The sequence below is a fragment of the Merops nubicus genome, unplaced genomic scaffold (assembly GCF_000691845.1).
Source record: "Merops nubicus isolate BGI_N331 unplaced genomic scaffold, ASM69184v1 scaffold7606, whole genome shotgun sequence".
Classification (NCBI taxonomy): domain Eukaryota; kingdom Metazoa; phylum Chordata; class Aves; order Coraciiformes; family Meropidae; genus Merops; species Merops nubicus.
The window spans coordinates 143677-168830 of NW_008614295.1; the positions used below are offsets into that span (position 1 = coordinate 143677).

General features: G+C 37.8%; 1 protein-coding gene across 1 annotated transcript in view; it reads right to left on the reverse strand.

Moving 5' to 3' along the window:
• Window positions 1–25154, reverse strand: part of CNKSR2 (connector enhancer of kinase suppressor of Ras 2) — a gene marked incomplete at its 5' end in the record, with an annotated part of 181132 nt that overhangs the window by 129822 nt on the left and 26156 nt on the right. Inside the window, one exon of the mRNA XM_008942174.1 lies at window positions 8676–8717. Coding sequence (XP_008940422.1) covers window positions 8676–8717 — 42 coding nt within the window. The remainder of the gene's footprint in view (window positions 1–8675; window positions 8718–25154) is intronic.

Sequence of the window (25154 nt, forward strand, 5' to 3'; positions counted from 1 at the left end):
GGAAAAGACCTTTGAGATCACCAAGTCTAACCATTAACCTAACTGTACCAAGTCCACTGCTAAACCATGTCCCTATGTACCCTATCTACACAACTTTCAAACACATCCAGGGAAGGCAATTCCATCACTTCCCTGGGAAGCCTGTTCCAGCGTTTGGCAACCCTTTCTGTGAAGAAATCTTTCTTAATACCCAACTTAAACCTCTCCTGGCACAACTTGAGGCCATTTCCTCCTGTCCTAACACTTGTGACTTGAGAGAATAGACTGAACCCCACCTCTCTACAGCCTCTTTTCAGCTAGTTGTAGAAAGCAATAAGGTCTCCCCTGAGCCTCCTTTTCTTCAGGCTAAACAATCCCAGTTCCCTCAGCTGCTCCTGATGGTCTATTGCTGCCTGTATAGACGACTTACTATAGCAGGCATGAAGATTACAATGAATAACCACTTCAGGATGGGATAATTCTTAAACCTGTGAACCTTGGCAGCTTCTTTGCAGCAAGATAGAAACAAAAAAAAATATAAAAGGCTGCAACTCTCAAACAGGTACTGTGTCTCTTCTCATCTCTCACTTCTTGAAAACCCTCTTCTCAGAAGCAGGGAAGTTGTAATTTTTTCCTACCATTCTCTCATATTTCTGTAAGCAAGTGAGTTTTGAGAGTTCCAATATTTTCTGTGAAGCCCCCTTTCCTCATTCAGAATTCAATTGAACTCTTGGTTCAGGTTTCCAAATGCATGTTTTCTCAGCAAATTCAGAGATTAGGACATTTGTCTAGTTCAAAAACTGTGGGTACCTCCAAAACCAATTAAGAACCACCTTAACTGCTCTCTGATGCAAAAGATGAAAGCTAACCAGTCTCCTCAAATGACTGACACAACTGCACACAACTGCTGCACCAGCTGTTCTTCCAAGATTGCAAAGTATACTTCTTAAAGTAAAAAAATACCACAACACCACTATGGAAAAATAATATAAAACTGGATATAACTTCCTTGGCAAATCAGCATTATGACTTGAAATGTCAAACTACAAATATCTTATGTAAAAAGGAAAGTGATAAAAAATAAGTGATAAAAGAAAAATAATCCAGTGAAAGTGGAATCTTAATCCTGTTATAGACCATTACATTGGGATTTTCTCCTCTTTAATTATTTACAAATGGTTGCAAGTTTAGGTATGTATATAGATGGTTGATTTTATTGAACAACAATATTTCAGAAAGAACAAATCAGAATCAAATGGAAAATATAACAATTTATATTACCAATATAACTTTCTTCCAGAGGTATAATCTTCAAGCATAGACATACACACCCACACACCCCTACCCCTTCTGCTTTATCTATATTTCATGATGCAGAATCATTATTGAAAAAAGGAAGCCAAGAAATACATAAGATGGTGTTAAGAATGTGTTGTGCTTTACCTGAATTAGGAATAAGTGAAAAGATTAAAAAGTGAACTTTATTGAAAATTTGGGGGTTTATGGATTTTTAGGTACATGAAAATGGCTTTAGGCTGACATTTTAAAAAGGTAAAAATTACATAAAATTCCATAATAAAAATGAAAACTCAAATTTTCTGTTTGCTTGGGCTTTTTAATGCAATGCTGGCATTTTATTTGTATTTTTATCTCTCTTGTAACTGCAGTGACAACTGTTGAAAAATTACTTTCAGAAAACTACAGAGCACTCAGCACTCCACAGGCAAAATGAAGAGGCCCACATTATAAATCATTTTTGTGTGATGAAAACTGAATTTTTCATGTATCTTTAGACTTGTATTTGCCTGCCTTTTCTTCCTATTAATATTTTCTGTATATACTAAATTTACGGTATCCCTAGCAGTTTCAGAGACACTTCTATTTACAGTGAATAAGCACATGATTTTTTTCTGCTAGTCTCAAGTGTTGCATTGTGGAGAGATGCCAAAATGCACTGACAAGGAGTGTTCCTACCACCTGACACAAGGTATGCCATTTCAACTTCAACAGACATAGCTCCTCATTAAAAAAGAGCCCTTGGCCACCCTGACAGGTGATGGGGAAAGGAGAGGAGTGAGGCAAGCCTAGGATGTGGCACAGAACAGAAGCCCAAGCTGAAACACATTAAATACCTCCCTTGAGCAGCTGGTTTCCCTCTGTCTCTCCATGAAAGGGGTGCTGAGACTCTATACAGCAAGCCTATGGAGATCAGCATTCTAATAGGGTTCTACTGGTTGCAATCCTAAAACAAGGTGGTTTCACAAGGTGCTTTGAATATTCCCTAAGAGGAGATCTGGGAGTACCTGGATACCAAAATTACTAAGTTACTACAATTAAAAAAAAAATAATCTGCCATGTACTTCTTTGAAGTTCTGAAAGATTATTTATTGTCTTTCAGGTGTTGCAGCATTCTTTCCATCTTAGATATTCATACTGCTGTCCAACGGCTCAATATTGTGTACGTTCTAAGCACAATATATGAGCCGCAGCAAAGCTCCTAGGGAAGACACTACACTTAAAGAGTGCTCTCAGATTAAGCCTTCAAATTCTATGACCTTTCCAAGAGGTAAACACTCATTCAACATGTAGGGATACACACAACTAACTTCCTAGAAAAATGTTATTTAGGGGCAAAACTCTGCTACATTATTATAAAATCTTTTCTAGTTCATGACTACCCAGATTGCACAAGAGGGAAGACAAAAGTTGAAGCCAGAGAACTTTAAAGATTATTACATTTTATCCTTTTGTGACACAGTCCCTGTTCTCACTATAAGCCTTACAGCAATTACTTCAGTTCTCTTTTGCAGTAACTCATTGCTGGACATCAATAATAAATTCTCTTCTCTATTCAGTGGCAGACTCACAACTGCAGATTGAAACTACAGCACAGTCTTTATGCACAAAGCTAAATGAGTCAAAGGTGGATGAAAAATATCACTACACAGTAACCTGTTGTTTGGTAGAAATTCAAGAGAAAATATTTTTTCACTCAGTAAGCAATGAGTTTATGCCCCAGAGCATGAAGAATGAAAGGTAATAGATTCTATCTGTATGTTTGGACTGTAGTGTACCAACTTCTAACAGATTTTCCACAATTGCTCCTCCTTTCAGACAGAGGGATGAGAACCTAAAGGTGACTAAATTTGATTTGCATCTGTTCTTATTCTCTGTGGCTACTTCAATTTGTGCTGGGAAAATGCCTGTCTTCTAGAGCAGAATGGAAGTTCTTGGACTCAGTGATCTTGAAGGTCTTTTCCAACCTAAACAATTCTACAATTCTTAGGGACACAGCTAACTTCAGAGTCCTCCACAAGCCACAGCCTTTCATCAAACTGTTCATCTGCTATCTGTTCAATTCGGGCAGTTCTAGGGTCACCAAGCATTTCTGGTCAAGCGAAGAGATTCTGTTTGTTCCTGTCCTTAATTTTACTTAGGGTAGTAACCAATCTTAAATCTATCTCGCAAAGTATTTACAGAAGTGAAGCATCCTGGCTTAAACACGTTCCCAGAGCTGAGGGCAGGAAAAGCACCTGCCTCCCTCACCAGCTCTCTCACCTATGCCACTTGAATGAGGAATAGAATGCCAATGAGACACGCAGACATTCAGGGCTGAAAGTAAGAAAAATGTGTCTTGGCAACGTTAATATTACTTTGTTTGAAAAAAAAAAAAAATCCAAAACTCAGTTAGTTACAACTGACTGAGGTGAAGCAACTTGCTACATCAGCATTTCGGACGAAGCCTACCTAGTTAGCTTAAGCCAAACCAAGTAATTAGTCAATTAATTCTAATCCAAAACATTTGTTGCACTGTAGCGAATACATCAGTAACTCTGGCAATCTTAGAACCAACTGTTCCTGAACACAAAGTTTAACCAGTGAACAAGATCATATTTTGGTTGCAAAAAGAGAAGCTTCTGTTAAAGTGAAGTTTGCTGGGCCCAATTTGCAAGGTATAGACACTTGAAAGGAAGAAAGTGGTTACTTTTCTTTCTTTAGACTATATAAATAATATCTTTGACAATGCACCTTTAGTCAATTATAGTTCTATAACAAATATTCAAATATAGCAGGCAGGAATGAATTATCACTGTGGTTTCTGCAAGGCTTTTAGGAAGAAGAGAAAATTCTGAGACATGAACCTGTTCTTCTTCAGTTTAATAACTCCTTTTTAATTAAAGGAGCTCTGTTCTTTTTCAAAAACTTCACTGTGTGGTTCCGCTTTCTATGGTTTTCCAACTCTATAAAATTGTAGTTTTTCATAGGAAAAGCAAGATTATTTTTAAAGAGTGAAATTCCTTAGGAAAACATTTTCTTTTCTTAAAGAATTAAACTAAAAAGAGAATTCAGTTAAAACTTATTAGTAATCTGACTGGAGCCCAACTTCTACTTTCTATAATTAGTTCTTCTTGCTTTGCTCTTCCTTCAATACCACTACTTCACATGGATTAATCTGAACAATGTATTTCCATCACATAGAGCCTTGAACAGCTGGATGGAATCAATGAATTATTCTTCAAATATTTTAAAGCTCCATTCAGCTTTGCAATGATTAAATTATAACTCCTCAAATAAGTAGAACCCTTTTAAGCTGAACAGTTTCCATACATTTTATTATCTCAAGTTAAATCAATATAAAGATTTAAAATCTTAAACTAGTAAGAGCATACTAATTTCCTTTTTTGAAGTAAACACCACACCTATAGCTTATACTTTCATATTTAGGCCCAAGGTGTTTTAAAATTTATTCTTAAGTTAGTATTTTCTACCACCATCTGCCTCATCGTTCCTATTTTTTGGTGATATTTACTTTGTTTATTTTAATTATCACCATTATTACTACTTAATTATTTATATACATCAATTACCGAGCAAAAGGTGTCTTTCTTAGAAAAAACATATTGAAAATGAAGTGGCAGAAATAGGAAGCATTTCTCCATATTCATGAATATTTCAGAAGCATCAACATGTTAATAAGCAAAACCCTGCATATTATTCCTGTGTGGTTTTGCTACTTATTCCACAGAAACCAAATGTTTCTGTGAATGAATTCTCAACAACATAAAAACCTTTAAGGTACATAGTTGTCTTTAAAAGAATTGTTTTAACACAGCTGCAATTCTATGAAAAAAAAAAAATATATAAATGAGACTTTTTTTCCCAGACACACTTTGCAATTGTGCATTTAGAAGAAAAAAAAGTTGAAGTAGGCAATTTCTTTTTAAAACTTCACCAGTTTTCTATAAGACCTTCTTTCTTTAGATACATTGTGTGTTTATTTGAATAACAGATTATTTTTCTATTTAATCTAATATTGTGAGTGACAATCAAAATGCTTTTTATAACATTTGAAACTCAAATTGCTTGAAGTAAACAAAAATATTTCTTTTTTGAATATAAGTTGAAGCTATACAGTACTGTCTCCACAGAATACTATTTCTTAAACATATCAGTGCTATCTAAAATGCTAACATCTAAATAAGTTTACTGACATTAAAACGTACTATCTATGGACAAAGTGATTCAGAAGTCTCTGCACATGAACATCCACACTGTCATCTCTGAAAGAAAGAGGACATTCACTTGCTTTTCAAAAGAAATTACTGCAATTAGAATATGAGCATATGAATTGTATTTTGGCCCTACCTACCATTAGTTTAAGCAACCAATCAGTTGCTGAATTGGGGATCTTGCCTTTGGTGACAGATGTTGCCTACTTCACTGTGCTTTACAGGAAAGCATGAAGACTCAGTGATGGAATAACTTTGCAGCTATCCATGTATGTACTTCAACAGCAGCAGAGTGGTTTCACATCCCCTGCCTATGCCCACACATACTCTTGCCTCCTGATTTGGCACAAAGTAGGCTTACACCAGTGGGAATGGGGCAGCATCCCCAGAGAAGATATGTGCTTACAGAGGTCTAGCCCCTGAACCATGGCACAAGAGTCCAAAATAACACTTTCAGCCATGTCAGCAATGGAGGTGTTCAACCCGAAGTAAACCACTGGACCACCAATATGTTATGTAGACAAAAATCAACTACTTTGACCCAATGATCTTCTCCTAAGGTGGTAAACTGCTTGGTGTCCTAAAGAATAATAGTACATAACTGTCATTTAATTTATTTTAATTTCTGCAGCTGTAGTTAATTTTTACTTCTGTAAGAAGGATCACTTAAAATTTTTCTTCAATCCTTTGGGGGAATAATACCTTGCAACAAGGATTTCCTTAGGCTAACTGCATGAATTGTAAGTCATTGCCTTTCACGTTTGTGAGTAACCTTGTTTCCTTGTGTCGTGGAGAGAGCAGTGCTTGAAATCATGTGGGGCAAGTCCATGGTTTTGAATTCAATTTTCTCAGTCATTCCAGCAAGCACAGCTATGTGTTGATATCTGATCAAAGGCAGCTGGATGTGATGCTGACCAGACACCACTTCTGTTACCTCCAGGAGATTGCATGGTTTGCAGATAGGAAGTGTACTCAGAAAATGGACTTGCAATAGCTTGGTCTTGGAATTTAAGAAGAGAGAATTTACTTCCTTTATAATATCTGTGTATATGACCTCTCTTCCCAATTTTTCCTAGTTCTCCCAGCATTTTTCATTCAAGGTCCTTCCTGCACCTTTACCAAAATTTACTATTTCTTTTATATCAGAAAACCTTTTTAACATTCACCTCTAAATTTACTGTATGCAAAGTCTATTAACAGCAGATTTAAATTCTTAATCCCCCTCTACAGCCTCTTTAATCTAGCTTGTTCTTGTGCATTCAAGTATTATTATCTCATAGAGTATGTAACATCCTCTCTTCTTTGACACTGGTATAAAAATACCATGCACTCAAGATCTTGGTATCAGTAGGCTTTTTCCCTCTTTTTAATCTTCCTGTTAGATTGTTCCTCCTCAGGTTATCTAAAGGGCCAAAGCCACAACACTTTTTCCTGTCTTCCAAGGAGAGGGGTTAGACAGAACTGTGACTGTTTTCAATTCTAAATCCATTACCAACCTTTTTAGCTGCACGTGTAAAATACTTGCTCTCAAATTCAAAATGCAATTTCAAATCACATCTTTTAACTATTCAGTCACAGACATCTCTTTATCTGATTGCTTTTGGTCAGTTTTTGCCCCGTGAAATCTCATCCACCAGCTGAAATGTCATGGTCAGAAATGATCCAAGTTACGTGTAATACATATAGTAATTTTTAATCCTAGGCTTCAGCAAAGCATTCAACACTGTTCATGTTTCCTTGAAAAACTGAGCACTAATCATAGAACCTAGTTAAGCTCTCCACAATAATACATATGTCCCCCTGTCACCACAGTGAAGTTACTGTGGATTAAAGAAATAAGCCTATGTGAGTCTGGATGATGTACGATAACTTTTGAAACCTGTCTCAAATTTGTGCAGTGACATATCTTAAATGAATCCCTCTTAGTTTCCTCAAAATTTTCTGTTGATGACTATATTAATATATATCTTTTGTAGAAGATATATAGTGGCAAGTGTCAGAGCTCTTGACTCATAGCAGAAAACAAGCATGCACTGAAAATCAGGCTATGTATGATTTCAAACTTACAACGCTTCAACTTTTGCCAAGATTATGCAATTAAAAACTCCATTACTTAAATACTTGCAGAGATCATCCTAGCAAAGATGATGATGTCAGTGTCACTAAAATTGCTAATTCTTTCTGTCCCACAGGGAAAGAACGACAGTGAAACTTAAAAATACAAGAAGACATTTTATTCCACAACATTGTGAAATAAAAGCATCAAAAGCTTATAGAATTCAGCTTGCCAAGTATTTCATATAGGACCACTGAAAAAAAAAAATAAAAAGTATGGCAAAATTTACTGGTAAGCTCATGTTTTAAAATAAAGAAATAGTATTTTCCTGCCTAAGCTCCAGTAGTAAGAACAGTGAGATATCAAAACCTACCTAAATGTGAAATACGGTGAATAAATTCAACTAATTCATTACTCACTCTTCGGAAGAATATCTTCATATCTAACTTTTAGAAACAAGGTCTATGTTAACTTAATGCTCACTGAACTACAGCCACAACATGAAATGCAGTTTGATATCTAAAACTAAGGTGCAGTTTTCAGACAAAGTTTACTCAAACTTTTGACTCTACATCCACCAAAGTACCAGTCTTTCAAACTCATCCTGTGTTCCGATTCCCTGAAGAATTTCATTTACTTTAGCTATTATCAACAAATTCTAGAAACACACCACTGTATTAATGCTGAGAGTTCAAAAGGAAAGAATCACATTACTTTTCCTGTCTCTAGTCTAGGTCCATGCTCCTATAATACATCTGTATAAATGAAGCTATATCACTAATAAATATATATGAGTTCACAGAAACCTAGCAACCAGCATTCTCAAAAAAAAATATATAGAATTGCCATTTTTCAAAGTCATTCTTCTGATCACGCTTTACAAATAGTAGACGGGCCTGAGCCAGACAAACACAAGCCCTTGCAAAGTTCCTGTCTTCTCACATGCCAAATTCAGCTTCCATAATATCATTACCTATCTACAAGTAGTTCTATACATTCACTCATTCATACCCAGACTAGTTTGTTATCATACTGGCACTACATAGAATAAGAAAAAAACCCACACAGCTGTGTAATTCTATGTACTCTTTATAAATATATTTATTGATAAAAATCCAAACACTACTCACCACATGAAGAATTTTATTCTCTGTTTCATATACTGTGCAATCCTGAAAAAGTAAAGCAGAAAAGGAAGGTTAAACTAACCAAATCATTCACACTTCCTAGATTTACCCTCAAAAAGAGTTAAACTGAATTGAAATGTCTTTAGAACAAAACAGAAGATTTCAAAGTCTCAAGCAGAATCAAGAGATTCACATAACCTAAGTATGAAGCCACAGTAGAAAGGAAATAAAAGGTAAACGTTTATCCACTAGTTTTTGTTACTTCCTTCCTTAAGACCACTAATGGTCTTCCTCCACTTTACATCCTTTTGGCACGTATCAGCTAATTACATGTAGGCCAGACAAGTGTCTTCAACCAGCAGTCTCAGGCCATGGACAATACTCACCCGCTTCTAGTGGCAACACTGAAAACCAGAGGTACCAGCAATAGTCCTAAGTCACTAAGAGAGAAAACTAAGCTAAACAGCTCCTGCTGAGCCAAGCTGAACTGCCATGTTTGCACACCCCGACAAAGACGAGAAAGAAAACCCTGGGAGGAGGAAGAAAAGAACAGGGAACCACTGGCTGTTGTAACACTCCATGCAACGGGAAGGAAGGCAAACATGGAATACAAAATGCACAGGAAACTTGAGTCGGACCATCTTATTACATCCTGCCTGCTGGGGGCTGGATGCACGTTTCTGTCACCTTCTGTATCACATGAGGCAGTCTCTATAAGCAAGACTAACAGATGGCAAGCTAGTGGCCATGGAAGTTTTTCTAACAGGCCAAAATCTCAGTAGACATAGAGAAATGGAATTAGAAAGGCAGAGAGCACATGAAATAGGACCAACATTGATGAAAGAACCAATCTTTTTTAAGTTCCTCAGATACTGTAGCTTTCTGGTGTTTAGTGGAAGCTTTGTTTAGAACATATACTTTATAACCTACCTAATAACCACATGAAAAATGTGACTAAGTTTTCATGGTTTAAGTCTCATTTTTAAATCACTTTATCCTCTTAGAAAAATTACTTTGTTATACACAACAGTTTTTAAAAAATGAACTTTTGATCCATGCTTCTAGTGTTACTCAGGCAAGAAGAGCCAATGTGGTCTTAAGCTCTATGTGAAACAGCCCATGCAGAAGCAGCAGGTTGATCAGGGAATAGTTTCTTAATAACAGCTGTTGGCATTCAGGAAACATTTCCCAGTAAGTACAGCCAGAAAGAAAATTTAACATGTTTAATTCTACACAGGTATCAATGAAGCATTTGCCTTCTTAGCAGCAAACCACAGGTTTCATTGTTGTATGTGGGAGGGCATGTAACATTTCCAGTCTGGATACGTGTATGTTCCACATGGATTCTTATGAATCATTTTGCAAAAACAGCAGGGAAGGGATTACAACATTTAAATTGAAGGGAGGGGAAGTGCTACTAAGCAGACATTTCATATTTCATTTGCAATAGGAAGAGTTTACTATAAGTTTAAACATTCAGCTTGAAAAGCGTACTGTTTGAGAAGTTTCACTACTAAGGGAAGAAGTATTCTGGGTTCTTAAATGCTGTAGAGGTTTATTACAGCCAAGAAACCAGCAAATAACAGAGAAACACTGCTACATCTTTGAAATGAAACTACCACACAGTCATGAAGGTAAGAAAAAAAACCAAGAGTACATATATATATAAATGCATAACATAAAATGCTTCTGAATATACAGAAGAAAGTAAAGCAAGTGGAAGATTTCTCAGGCATCCAGTCTATGTATAGGAGCAGGCGGCCTCACGCCTAAATTCCATCCTCAACACATAATTCCATATTAATCTAGGGTATGATAAGAGGAATTGCTAAATGAATTCATCACATAGCAGACAGCTGATTCTTGATGCTACATCTTCACGTTCAAGCAACAGGAAAATCAGCATCTCAGTAAACCATAAAAGATTAAAAAAAATGGAAGACAGCAAATGCAATGCTTAGGTAAAAAACCTCTTCCAAAAACATACATTTCTATACATGGATGACATCCAACTAAATATAATTCAAGCATGAACTCACAGAAATGTGAAAAAATGCAAAGATCCATGCTGGCATAGCCCAGAGCAGCCCTGAAGTCTAGGATTCAAAGAAACCTAGAAAAGGTCACCAAGTTGATTCCTGCAAGCTCATTTTAACTTCCCACAGCCATCTCTAGAGATGAGGTCTGAGTCTGCCTCTGCATGATCCCAAGAGCAAAACCTACATGTCACTTTCATAGTGAACAGTTTATTTCCCCTTAGATTTTTTAAGTCACTCCACTTCTTTGTGCTTTATCTTTAAGCAAGTGCTGAGGATAACTGTTCTCACCCTCTTCAAACATCCCTTAGGTAGAATGATAAGCTGAATGCTTATTACTGGGGGCCTTTACCATTTACAATTATTGCTTTTTCATACCCATTTCATTTCAACTAAAAGAGTTTAAAGCACTTGAGGACTATAAAAAGAGTCACTAAGTGTGCAATTAGAAATAAATTTGTATTCTTAACAGCATACCACCCACAGCTGGAGAACATCTCTTCATTCCATACCTAGACAAAGAGCCTATATCTTATTCTTGAAAGATCATCTTAAATACCTGTTTAACAACAGTATCAAAACATTGCAATTAAACTAAGAAACGGATCATATGCAAGTTTAACATCAACTTCAGAAAAGCAAGAACATACAAAAAAATCTCCAACCAAGTTTTACTCCCACACGAGCTAACAATTCACTCGGTGAAACAATACTGTCTTTACCCCTGAACTGAATTACACGAATACAGCAAGGAGGAAATACTTTATTTTCCCCTGTTTATTCTCTGAACTTCATGCATATAGACCAGCCTGGATGAACAGAAAGCTTTGGCTGGAAGTCAGGAAGAAAAGGAAAGTGTATGGGCTATGGAAGAAGGGGCAGGCCACTCAAAAAGACTTCAAAGATTCCCTGAGGCTACACAGTGAGAAAATTAGAAAGGCCAAAGCACAGCTAGAACTTAATCTGGCCACTACCATGAAAGATAATAAAGTGTTTCTATAAAGATGTTAACAGCAAAAGGAGGACTAGGGAGAATCTCCATCCTCTGTTTGGTGTGGTGAGAAACATAGTGACCAAGGACGAGGAAAAGGCTGAGGTACTGAACGCCTTCCTAGCCTCAGCCTTCAACAGTAAGATCACCCACCCTCTGAGTATCCAGCACCCTGAATTGGAAAACAGGGGCAAGGAGTACAATGAAGCCCACACAGTCCAAGGGTAAATGGTCAGTGACCATAAGTCTGTGGGGCCAGATAGGATCCACCCATGGATGAGGTGCTCATCAAACCACTTCCCATTATTTATGAGCCGTTCTGGCTAACTGGGGAGGTACCAGTGGACTGGAGGTTAGTAAATGTGACACCATCTACAAGAAGGGCTGGAAGGGAGGATCTGGGGAACTACAGGCCTGTCAGCCTGACCTCAGTGCCAAAGAAGGTTACGGAGCAGATCATCTTGAGTACCATCGCACAGCACATACAGGACAACCTGTTCAGGCCCAGTCAGCATGGGTTTATGAAAGGCAGGTCCTGCTTGACTAACCTGATCTCCTTCTGTGACAAGGTGATCTGGATGAGGGGACTGAGTAAGTTTGCAGACAACATCATGTTGGGAAGGAGTGTTGATATGCTTGAGGGCAGAAAAGCTCTTCAGAAGGTTCTGGACAGGCTGATTGACGGGCCAAGGCCAGGTGCCAGGTCCTGCACTTTGGTCACAACAACCCCAAATAACACTCCAGGCTTGGGGAAGAGTGGCTGGAAAGCTGCCTGTCACAGAAAAGGGACTCAGGGTTGCTACATAACAATGACCTGAATATGAGCCAGCAGTGTGCCCAAGAAGGCCAACAGCATCCTGGCTTGCTTCAGAAACAGTGTGGCCAGCACAACTAGGGAACTGATCAATCTCCTGTACTCCACACAGGTGAAGCCACACCTCAAATACTGCATTGAGTTTTGGGGGCCTCACTACAAGGAGGACATTGGGGTACCGGAGTCCAAAGGGAAATGAAGCTGGTGAAGGGTCTAGAGCACAAGTGTTATGAGGAGCAGCTGAGGAAACTGGGACTGCTTAGCTTGGAGACAAGGAAGCTCAGCGGAGACACTATCACTCTCTACAACTACCTGAAAGGACATCTCTTCTCCTAGGTAACAAGCAACAGGAAAAGTAGAAATGTCCTCAAGTTGTGCCAGGGGAGGTTTAGGCTGGATATTGGGAAAAATTTCTTCACCGAAAGGGTTTGTCAAGCACTGGAACAGGCTGCCCAGGGAAGTGGCAGTCACCAGCCTTGTAGGGATTTAAAAGATGTGTAGATGTGGTGCTTAGGGACATGGTTTAGCGGTGACCTGGCAGTCCTGGGTTACCAGTTGAACTTCATGATCTTAAGTTCTCTTCCAACCAAAATGATTCTATGATTTCATACATTCACTGACAAACTATAACTAAAGCTAGGCTATATGGTCATCTAACCAACTAAACAACAGCTGAAACAGCCGAAGTTTACTTTCCAAATGCACATTATTTTCTAAAAGATTATTATTAACACAAGTTGTTGATAAAGCAACAAAAGCAGTTCTGGATTAATTTATACTTCCTGAAGATGTAGTCAAATATTGGCTATTAGTAGTTTCAAAGAGGAAAGTGAGAAAGTGTCATCCGCCAGGACAGTGAAGTAAAAGAGGAATATCACAGAACAACTTAATTACTAATATCAGATTTTCATGGTCACCCTTTCTAGCTCTGTCTCGTTCATCAAAAAAGCAAATTTGACCTTTGTGCAGGCAGCTGGAATTAGGCTAAAAAAAAAAAAAAAGACACACAAAGTTCAAAACAGGAAAAAAAAGAAAAAAGTGCAGTAAGGTAAAAATGCAGATGGGAAAAGCAAGTAAGAACAAACCACCACAATCAGAAAGACAGTTCTGCACTTTCAATGCTGGTATAATTTTCAAACCTATTTTAAAGACTAGCAAGACCTATGCTACACTGCAACTGAGAGGCATCACTTACATTTCTTCCAGAACTTCTAACCTTCATATGCACAGTTCCACATTATTCTACAAAAATTGGAATTTTTTTTCTGCAAAGTCACTATCATATCATAAATAATTACTAAATACCTTTAAATTAAACCCACTGAATTAGGCAGCACTGACTGGTAACTATTCCGCAAAATGCCCACATCTCACCTCACTCTGCACCTGACACTTAGAAAAATTCACACATGAGGCAACATATATAAATCCCAAACATCTGTAGATCTTACTTTTCAAAAGCAATGTTTATGATACTCTATTTGCCCATTTTATCTTCTCCTCTCCCTAGTTCCCTCTTTTTAAACTTTTGCATTAGTATGTGACAGAAGTGGAGAATGAGGTCAGCTAATTACACCAGCAGTCTTCTCATTCTTTAGTTCTTTTCTTTGCTTCCAGGTTGATTAAATCTCAGTTCAAAATGTGAAGTACTGAGATCTACAAGACCGGCCATCTCATTCTACTTCCTAGATAGAAACTCATGATCTTGCTCTACCATCCTGGGAACACCACTTGCTGTGAAAAGTCAGGGAGCCCTTCCAATAGCCAGAAATCCCACACCACACATACATTATGTAGACAAGTCTCCCAACTCCACTACAAACCAGACAGCTCTTATAGAAGTGGCTTCTTGCTCCACCTCCAAGTTAATGTGAAAGGCAGGGGCACCTGGTGGTGATGTCCTAATCAGTTCCCACCCAAGGCTGGACAGACCTTGTCTGCAAACCAATCAGGAGGGTTTTTCTTGCCTGGTAGTGGACATCATCCCTATGCCAACCCTCATTCAGGGCTGAGGGTTTAACCTCAGCACTTCACCTGCCAAATTACCTGTTGCTATTACCTGTCAAACACCCCCTCTCAGGGTACTTGCAGGCTATAGTCTTGGAACATACTAACACTACTACTGATTCTATTACTATTATTTGTGGGGTTGCCATATATTTTAGGTAGGTGCTGCACTGCTCTCTTTTTGGCAGTCTAAAGTTCCTGTCAGCTCCATGACGTAACTTCAGAATAAAGTTATGTCAGCTCACAAAATAAAATATATACATACAAATAGTTAAGGGATACAAACAGGGAGAATTGCAGAAATGTGCTTATTAATTCCTTCAGCAACAGATCAGCAACACTTGAGCATTTCTAGTAATTCTTAGATCAGGGTGCTCAAGAGAGGGCATGGACTTCTTTCACTGTATTTTCTTGCTCAGCAGAATTCCTTACTTGCTCATGTATATTTAGTGATCCTAATTTATTTTTTTCCTCCAAGAGAAGAAAATTTCTTAGGCAGAATTGATACAGAAGCAGGTTACCTGATTGCCAAGAACAAAAACCAGATCTGATTCTCACGTAATATGCCAGCCCAAACACGTCCCTTTGAATTCACACGACAGTCGCATTGCTCCAAAGCAGGCTGCGTGGTGCTACAGAGATGGAGGCAACTGGAGCAACTTTTGAAGAACAAGAACTTGCCACAAAAGCATGCATCCTCTCCAGGCAGCTTTCAAGCTGCTTCTGGTGAAACTTCTTCACTGGCTTTTACACTTGTTTCACTCTGCAGTCAAATTTAACCCGCATGAAGGCAATTTACATGTGTGTGTTTGTGTATATTGCACTGGCTTTATCACTATTCTGCCAATGAAATGGAGGTAATGTTAGGAACACCATTTAAAAAGTGGTAGTGAAACTGCTTGGGAAATGCATCTTTCATGAGCAATCCCACACATCTTTCATGCCTACTTTTAAGAGGGCAACAGCTAGACTTTATGTACTGCTTAAAAACAGATGTCTAATAGAGTTGCTGTCACCACTACTTTGAAGTCACACAAAATGTTCTAAACCATGTCACTCCAGTTCTCTATTTGTAACAAAAAAATAATGAGTTGCATGACAGCTAAAAGAGGCTTCAGTCTCTCATGGACTGTTAAACCTTTGGCATAGAATCACTCTTGAGCAATGTAGCCATTGGTTCAAATTAAACCAAGCCAGTCTTTAAATCCCTTTGCTTCTCAAATTGATTATAACTGAATTCTTTAATACCAGTATATGTCAAATGGATGGTCTGTCAGTCTTGCTACTTAGCAACAATTAAAAAATACGTAACTTGAGATTCTCAAATCATAACTCCTGCTCCCTTCAACCTCAGCACTGCACCATCAAAAATAAGCTGTTCTGGCTTCAAAGAGACCACAGTGAGCCTGTTCAACTGTCACTAGCTCTATGGAGAATATGTCATTTGCTCTATAAAGGTTCACTTGATCTGAATCCTGACCAATTCAGCTATAGCAAGAGAGCCACAAGAGTGAGGTTTGCTGAAGTTGTTACTGAAGGTTCTCACAAAAGTTCTCAACAACAGTAATGACAGTCTAAAGCTTTGGCAATACATGAAGACGACAAAAGTTTTATAGCTTTCATAGTACCATCATCTATTATTATCCTTAATTGCTTTTCTTGGATCAGGACAGTAGTACATAATTTCCAAACAGGTACAACAGTAAGATAGGTTGAGTTAATTTAGCCTTTTACTTCTTAGGAAATGCATGGAAAATGTATCTAATACAGCTGATGGCAGGATGAAACAATGACAGCTTTGAAACAATAAACTTGATCGATGTAGTATAGGCTACGGCAATATGCTGTGTTCTATAGAGCATGACAATTAGAAAACTGAATATTTAGGAACTCTGCTCAGACTGCCATTTACAGGTATGTCTGGGTAACTACTAGAATAATAACATAGAAATTGGCAGATATACAGCTCCAACTTCCTCCCTTCCAACCCCCCTTCACAAAAAGCTCTTAAACACCCCTAAAGCTACAGCAGCTGTCGAACAGGTAATGACCTCCTTGAGCAACAGGCAAAGAATTAACAGTATGACACAGGCAGAGGTTTCCCAAGGTGCTTTACCACGTTTTAAGAGGTCTAGCAGGACTTTGGATACAAAAGCTGTGGGCCTTGAGGACACTGACAATTATAAACGTTTGGAACAGAGAAAGGGGAAGAGGAAATACCTTTTTCCTGTCTCACTGCCTAAAATGCAATAGCAAGCTCCTCTTAAGCTATACAACAGCCCAATGCTTATATAGGTAAGCCTTGGCTGCTGCCATACAAAATGAATTTCTAAAAGAACACAGCCATTGCTAAAAACCTATACTGTATTTCTAAGTGGTCGTCCCAAAATACGTGCTTCCCCTTTCTTCCCACTGAGCTGCTCCAAAAGAGTCTCCTGTCATGGCTGTTCCTCTCCCTTTTCCTGCAACCTCTTCCCTATTGCACAGCAGCCTCCTAAAATCATGCTGCTTTAATTATCATCTCTCTGCGGATGAGTCACAGATCTCTCATCCCTTCTGTTCACATTCGCAGTTCAGAATCTCCTTCTGGATATTTGCCACCAGCCCTAACGCAGTATGCTGAAAAACTGAAATCACGTTTTCTTCCCAAATCCTCCCTGCTTCCCCCTTCTCTCCCCTATCTCCATCAACAACTCCACCACCTTATGTCCCACAAGCTCACAATCTAGGTGCCATTTTCAACTCCTCTTCACTTCCCACACAAATCCTGTTGATTTTCTTCCCAATGCCGTTCAGAAAAATTTGCTTTCTTCCCCGCTTATGGTACAATTCTTCAATATCTGCAGTTTCTTGCCAGTGGGTCTATGGCATCCTCACTCTAATATTAATTCCTGAAGCCAGAGTTCATTTGTACCTGCAGCACCCCACTCTGCCCTCCCCCATCAAAAACCTGCGTAAGAACTGACGGTGATGGAAGAAAGCAGAATGGTGAGCAAACACCATTTAAGATACTAAAGGAAGAGGAAAAAAAATTCCATTGTGAAAAATAATGTTAAATAATGCTATATAAGAGGATATTTCTTATGCAACCTACAAAATGCTTCTAAAAGTCTAGATCCTTTCCCTGCGCATTTAAGGAACCTGCAGGTCTCTGAGTTCATAACCCTTGTGAATACAAAGAATACCCTTACTGAATACAAAGAACTGCCTTAATTTTATTTTAAAAATCTGCGTGGAGTGGCACCTATCACCATAGTAACAGAATGCTTCATGTAAAAATTTAACACAACTTATATAAATCACCCACAGATTAAGCAACTACTGGGAAGAACTGCTTGCTGGATTAAGAGAGATACAATGTGTACACTAAGCTCTTCTCCTCTATCTTGCTTAAGTAATTTTCCATTTCCAATTATTTCTACCCTCTTTTCTGTACATGACATCATCTTCCTTCCCTTTGGGATCTGGTCACATACCAACTCTTAATTTGCACATAGAAAGGAACACTTTTTCCTGCTACACCATTTCTGGTAGCTGGTATACCACTAGGTCAGAAACTGTAGCAAGTATTTTAGCACTAATGTCTCATGTATACTTCCTCATATAATCCTGCTAGAACTTAAATGCTTACATGGTCTAAACTGAATTTCAGCTCTTAGTGTGATTTCTCTATGCAGTGACATTCTCAGCAGGTGAAATAAAATCCACTGAAACTATCAACAGATGAGAGGTTGGAAATAAGGCAAAAATGTTCCATCCAAAGGACAAAAAGCAAAGTCAAAACACCCTTACTTCTGCACCTCTAGTTCAGAAAATTAAGCATCATACGTTCAAAACTAAATCTTCTATTACTGACATGCAAAATAGAGTTTGTAGCACAACGTATTGTGCAGTTCTAAAGTTTTCAATGTCACTTCAAGACCATTTAGAGGGAAATAACTTCTTAATTTTTCATTTCTGCTTTTCTTCTAGTACTGTAATGAAAAAGAATTCTAGTGTATAAAACACAATTGTAGAAAAAATAGATCATGCTTCATATAATACCTAGGTGATTATTCTGCCAACAGTGGAAATAAAATTAATCGAACTTGAGAAAAAGTAATGATATTTAGGTAGGTGGAATTTCAGGCTCAGCTATGATGTGGCTGCTTCATATTGGATCATCTCAAATTCTTGATGTATTTTTAATGGATTTAAGCAAACACACACACCTCACGTTATATTCCTGAAAGAAGTACTGACTCTACACTTTTTCATGCTCAAGACTTCTACTAGCTACTTAGCAACAGTTTCATCTGTAATTCAGCCTACTTAAGTGAAATCTTGCTTTGCTGCAGCTGGTTATAGAGGCTGTACCATCTCTGGAAAGGACAACCAGTTTCCCAAGTAAAGAAATGCTGAGCCTCAGACTTCACTTCTATTGCCATGACCAACACAATCTGAATCCATCATCATTAATGATTAATTTTAGCATTTATAAAGAATTGCCCAGGAAACACGGCATATCCTCTGTCTGCCTATACTCAAATGGAAACTGTGATGCCACTTAACACGTGCTGGCACAGTGCCCACCTGAGTGCAAGAAAAAAGGTTTTATTTAGAGGAAATAAATGAGGTACTAAATCCTATTTCTTCCCCTCTGTATACATTTTGCCTCAGTTTCCACCAGCTTTCTGCTACTTTCTGCAAGTGCTTCCACGAGTGTATGAATTAACACAAAGTTCTTGACTATTTTACCATCACCTTGACCCACTGCAGCTCCTTTTCTTGGAAAAATTTAACAGCTGCATTGGTTTACCAGCACACGCCCCATCAGAAAGACTACTCCTTTTTTCCACAAATTATTCTGCTTTGTGTTTCAGTTTTTCCCCACGTTCAGAAGCTGTCAATCATTAATCTGGAAGAAAAACAACCAAACAGAAAACCAAACAAACCAACATCAACCCATTTTGCTTTCTGGTCACTAAGCTTCTTTTATGTACTCCCCAATCTTCTGGGTTTTTTTGTTTCTTTTTTTTTTTTTTTTTAAAATTATTTTTTCCTTCGTCTATGAGGAAAAGGAAATACCTTCTCCAAGAATGGAAAAAAAAACCCACAACTAACAAATTCACAGGACTTTATAGTGTGTTTTTTTTATTAAAGTATGCAGTGGCTTCATAAGCTACTTTGAAAATGGCACATCACAGACTACAAAAGTTTAGGAAGAAAAAACACTTTACAGCATATATCTCAATGACAACTAATGAGGCATCAAGTTATTTCTGGTAGTGGCTCATATCCCTATAGACTATTATTGATGTTTTAACCTTTGAGCTTTTTAGTGCATAATCCCATTTCAAAAAGGACTTCAAAACTTAAATCAAGTGACAACAATATACCTAGAAGTAATCCATTTTAAGGGGAAAAAACAAGTATAATAAAATAGCATAAATAAACTACCAGAATCATAAAATCACATTGATGTTAGCCATCTTAGGCACTTTTTAAATTACATTAAATTACACCTGAGATTTTCCATGAAAGTGCGCTACAGAGAAATAAGTTACTCTACTATGAAAGAGAGAAAAACATTGGTGAAGAGCATACATTGAAACTACTTTGATACAGCTTCTTGTAAACAAAAAACAGTTTCATATTTCCAACGATCCTTTAAATTCTATTTTACCTTATACATTATACATGGACTTCTAAATGTGAAGAAAACAACTGCACAGGATAACACATATCCTGAAACACCACTGCTTTTGAACAATGCTTTGAACCTTATGCAACAGGAAATCTTCATAAAAGCAGCACTTGAAGGATACAAGGTGAGTCTAAATTTCTGTCAGTGTTACCTGCAATGAGTTATAACACTCTCTTATGAATATCATTTGGTGACTATATACTACAGTCACATATTGCCTAAGTATTCTTCTCAAGGAGAGCTTTTTTGTTATGTTCTTAACTTTTCACCACATCTGTTAGCTACACACTTGTACACTTATGCACATCTACTTGTACGTTTAAATATAAAATATATGCATGCATAGTACATATAATGCTACATATTATTACTATGCATACATATATTTTAAATTCCAATAATGTAGCCTCCTCAGCATGAAGTATTTTTATTAAAAAAAGTGGGGAGGGAGGGCATTATTACCACAGTAGGCTAACAAAGATTTTTCTGCAAGCATTTGACAGCAAGTTGGGGTAGAAAGAATAATGTTGAAAATTTACATAGAAAACTTCAAAATTTAACACATAACTGTTTCCATCAAACACATGTTGCTTCAAAAATCCGAACAATCTGGAAGGACAATGCAGCTTTAATGAGGAACCAATCAAATATTCACACCACTAAACTACTAAAGTCAGTTTATTAGCTAAAGATACCTGAAGTAATTAGCTACTTGGTATGACCTAAAAATTTTAAGCTATATTTAGCAAGTCCTTTAAGTACTTAACCAGAACTTAAAAACACAAGTGAAGAATTGTGACAGAAAAAAATATATTCGAGTTACTTTGTAACAAGAGTATCAAGGATATTAATTATTCTTCTCTGTTCACGTATTTTCTGTTGTCTTAATAAAATGAACAGAACCACTTTATATTCTTGCATTTGGATTCTGAGTTGGGATGGAGGGCTAAGAAAGTAAATTCTTTTTTTACCCTTTAAACTGCAAAACAAGCCTGCACTCAGTGTCTCGGGAAGAAAATATTTGAAACATTCACCATGTATGATACAGCCACTTGATTATAAGAAACACAAAGTCAGACAAATATTGTGCATTACTGAAGAAATAATTTGTGACCCTTTTCAATATTTTTTATCTGAAAGACAGCAATGGCTAGAAGCCCAACAAAGACTACCTCTCTAGCATAGGAAGTGAGACAGTCCTTTGGAGCATGGAGTACGTGGACACTTTTTCAAATCTCAGACACCTTTAAACAGGGAATAAGCTCCAAGTCAGAATGGCTTCTACTGCATAGTCCCTCTTCAAAAAGGTGTTTAGGCAGGGAAGTAATTGCAGTGAAGCTTTTATAAAGGAGTATTTACAGGCCTGCAGCTATGCTGCTGCTGGAGCATCTTGCTAAGCAAATCCCACAAGACATGAAAGCTGTGAGATAAACATCAGTGGTTTTAAAACTAAATAAACACAGCAAATCATTGTGAAAGCTGATTAAGGGAAGTAAAAAAAAAACATGTAAAGAGTGCTACTAATGATCACTACTGAACAGCAATAATAAGAACAACAGTGTTCAGCTGTTAAGTTTTCTTTAAAAATCTGGTAACTTATAAAGTCAACATAAAATTAGACTTTCAAGATTTCCAGGGTTTTAATTCCAAAGAAGAAAGCTGCTTTAGTGACACCTTAATGGGTTCCTGAGGAATAAGAGCATTGATAATGATAATAAAAGCTACCTACAGATTGCCTAAGAAAGCAATAAATCTTCCAGTTCTTACAGTTACCATTGTAGCTACTGCTACCTTTGTAACACGAAACAAGCACACTTAAAAGGGCCAGTTCCTGGCACCCTCTAAAACTGAACACCTGAAATAACTCAGTCAATAGGCAGACTTTCATGAATGCCATAAAGACAAGGAGTCACCCATGTTCTTCCTCATACGCATTTGTGACTTGAACAATTCTGCTGACACAAATCTAGATTCATGAATGAACCAAGAGGCAAAAAATGACAAGCCAAAACAATCTCACACACTCAACCTGTACACCCATATCTCTTTAACACCTGTCTCGTACCATCAAAAAAGAACAGGCATTTCTTTACTTACTGCAGTGTAAACAGAGAGTTACAGATGATTCCTATGGGGAAGCAGGTAGGTGGAGGAGAGAAAGGCAGAGTGCAAAGGAATGGGAGCAAAGCGCAGGATAGTTTGGTTTTATAGATTTGTTTGCTGTTTAGTTATTTCCCCCACCCTTCAGCGTTCTGCTGCAATGCATATAAAAATGAAACAAGAATGCAAGCCCTGAATTAATAAGCCCTGAGCAAGGAGGATAGTATTAAGAGTGAAAACTTGCAGAAAGTGCCTGTGAAACAATAACCTAAAGTCCTAAGGGGGAGGAGAAAAAAGTCCGTTTAACCCAAATAAAACAGTTGCATAGAAGCAGATGATTGGTGTGAAGCAAGGCAAGTTACAATAATAACTTGCAGTGCTCTGAGGAACCTGTTTTCACTGGAAAATATCCACTGTGCACTGGCCTGTTAGTTGGATCCTGGGCGATGTGCAGCACACATAGAAAATGAAATGGTTAAAACAGAGTAAGTGTTATTCTGCCTTTTATTCTAAAGTCTGTCTCCAAATAGATATTGTAACTCTAGCTTTTCTAATTATTTAAAGGTTAAAGCGCAGACACACAATATATTTTTTTAGACTTCACACCTATGAGAAAGCCATAATTCTGTCATTTTTTTCTTCATCATCCATTTAGAAATGATAACGTGGTAGGGGGGAAACACAACCACACTTAATTCTATAAGGAAACACTGACATTACAATTAGCCTCAAAATGTTCAAAATAAATCAAGCAAGTCAACTTAATTTTAGCCTTCTTCCCCTCTAAGAATCATTTTTGGTTAATACATCTGAATGTTGGCAGTAACTTAACAAAAAAAATCCACCAAACCACACCAGTTTTCCATGTTACTGGTGCTCCGTTACTGAGTATAATACTATTTTTAAATTGTATGAATGTCTTAAAAAAAAAAATCAAAGGTGTAAGAAAAGCTACAGACGGTATGTTTTTTTAATCAACCATTAAGGTTTGCAAAAACCTTGTTAGCTACTGTTATAAGAACAATTGTAACATTGCCTTCTGTAGGTCATTCACAAACAAAATAAATTTTAATTAAATTCTAAATTCTTGTCAGTTAGTGAAGTACTATAAAGCACTTTGCATAGAAAAGAAAACAGAATCCAAGACAGAAAAAAAACACCTGATAAGGTGATACTGACATATTCAATTTACAGCCTTAAGCAAGCGCAGTGAGGATTTTCAGTGATCACAGAAAAGAAAAGCTCAGCAAAGACATTTTGAAATGCTACACTGGAATGCATTTGTTTTAAATAGAGATCAAACCACATGTGCTTGGGACTACTAATGGATTTTTTCATTACCCTTCTCTGACTACAGCCCAATTCAATTTCAGAGCATGCTTATATTTAGGCACATAAATGCTCCTTCTGACTTCAAAGTATGGATTCATGTACTGAACTGCTTCCTGATGGGGAAATCATGTCAGTTTTGGGAAAGATAAAAATGCTGTTCTCCAGAGGTATTAAATAGTAACATTAGCTCTCATTCACACTCAAAAATATACACAAAGAAATATTTACCTACACCAGTGTGAATTAGCAGTATTGTGGATAGGGATGAGTTTGTATGAAATTGAACTGATATGGACCTAATTCCTGGGAAATACCGTGGCAGGTGATATTTTACCCACATTCTTACTAAGAGTGGATACATGAAAATGGATCAAGTGGCTCTTCCCCTCAGCTGAAAAATTAGACAGTGATGCACAGCTACTGCTGTGGAAAATGAGCAGATTGGCAACGGGAAGGATGCTCTCCGTGCCTCTCTTTCCCAAAGTAGCAACCCCTTCTCATAAGCCACAGAAAAACAGATTAAAACAAACAAACACCACCACAAAAAACAAACAAACAAACAAACAAACAAACAAAACCAAACAAACAAACAAAAAAAAAAAAAACCAAAAAAAAAAAAAAAAAAAAAAAAACAAAAAAAAAAAAACCAAAAAAAAAAAAAAACCAAAAAAAAAAAAAAAAACCAAAAAAAAACCCAACCAAACCCACCCACACATTGGGCAAAAGGCAGCCAAGAGAACAATGGCCTGGGCACTTCTTCCACAGCCACCACCACAGGCACCTCTGTCCCACTCTGAGGCAGATTGGGAGTGAGAAGCCTTGTGGGGAGCACGGGGTGGCTGACTGCAGCAACAAACGTTCCTTAGCTACCTTCCAAGATGAGAGCCAGAAGGCCAACTGCCTCAAGGGTGTGTATGGCTGTGGTGATTCCTCCTGTATCCCTCCTGGGATGAAATGCCTGGCCACCTGCATACCCCTGTCTCTGAAGCACCTGTGCACCTGCATCCGTAGCATGGGAAGTCAACAGGAAGAAGAAGAGACCTGCGTGCGGCCGCAGGGCCGTGACCTCACTGCAACTGTGGAGACGTGGTGGGATGTCCTGCATGACTGGAATGAACAGCTACTTACTGTTTAGGAAACACAAAGCAGCAAAGCAAGGTGTTGCGAGTTGCTCTTTATATGACAGCAACTGGAATCTATCAAGCTCTGCCTAGGAGGGGAATGAAGAACATGTTGAAAGCTTATGGTTAAAAATTAAGGGGCAGGCTAATATTAGCAACACTCTTGTGCTTACTACAGGCCACCTGATCAGGAAGAGGAATTTGATGAGGCCTTCTACCAAAGGCTGCTTCTACTGCTGAAAGTAGCCTCAGGATAACATGCCCTGGTGCTCACAGGGGACTTCAATCACCCTGCTACTTGTTGGGAAGGCAAGACAGAGAGACATACACAGTCCAGGAGGAGCCTGCAATGCATTGATGATAACTTTTTGACACAGGTAGTGGAGAAGCCAATG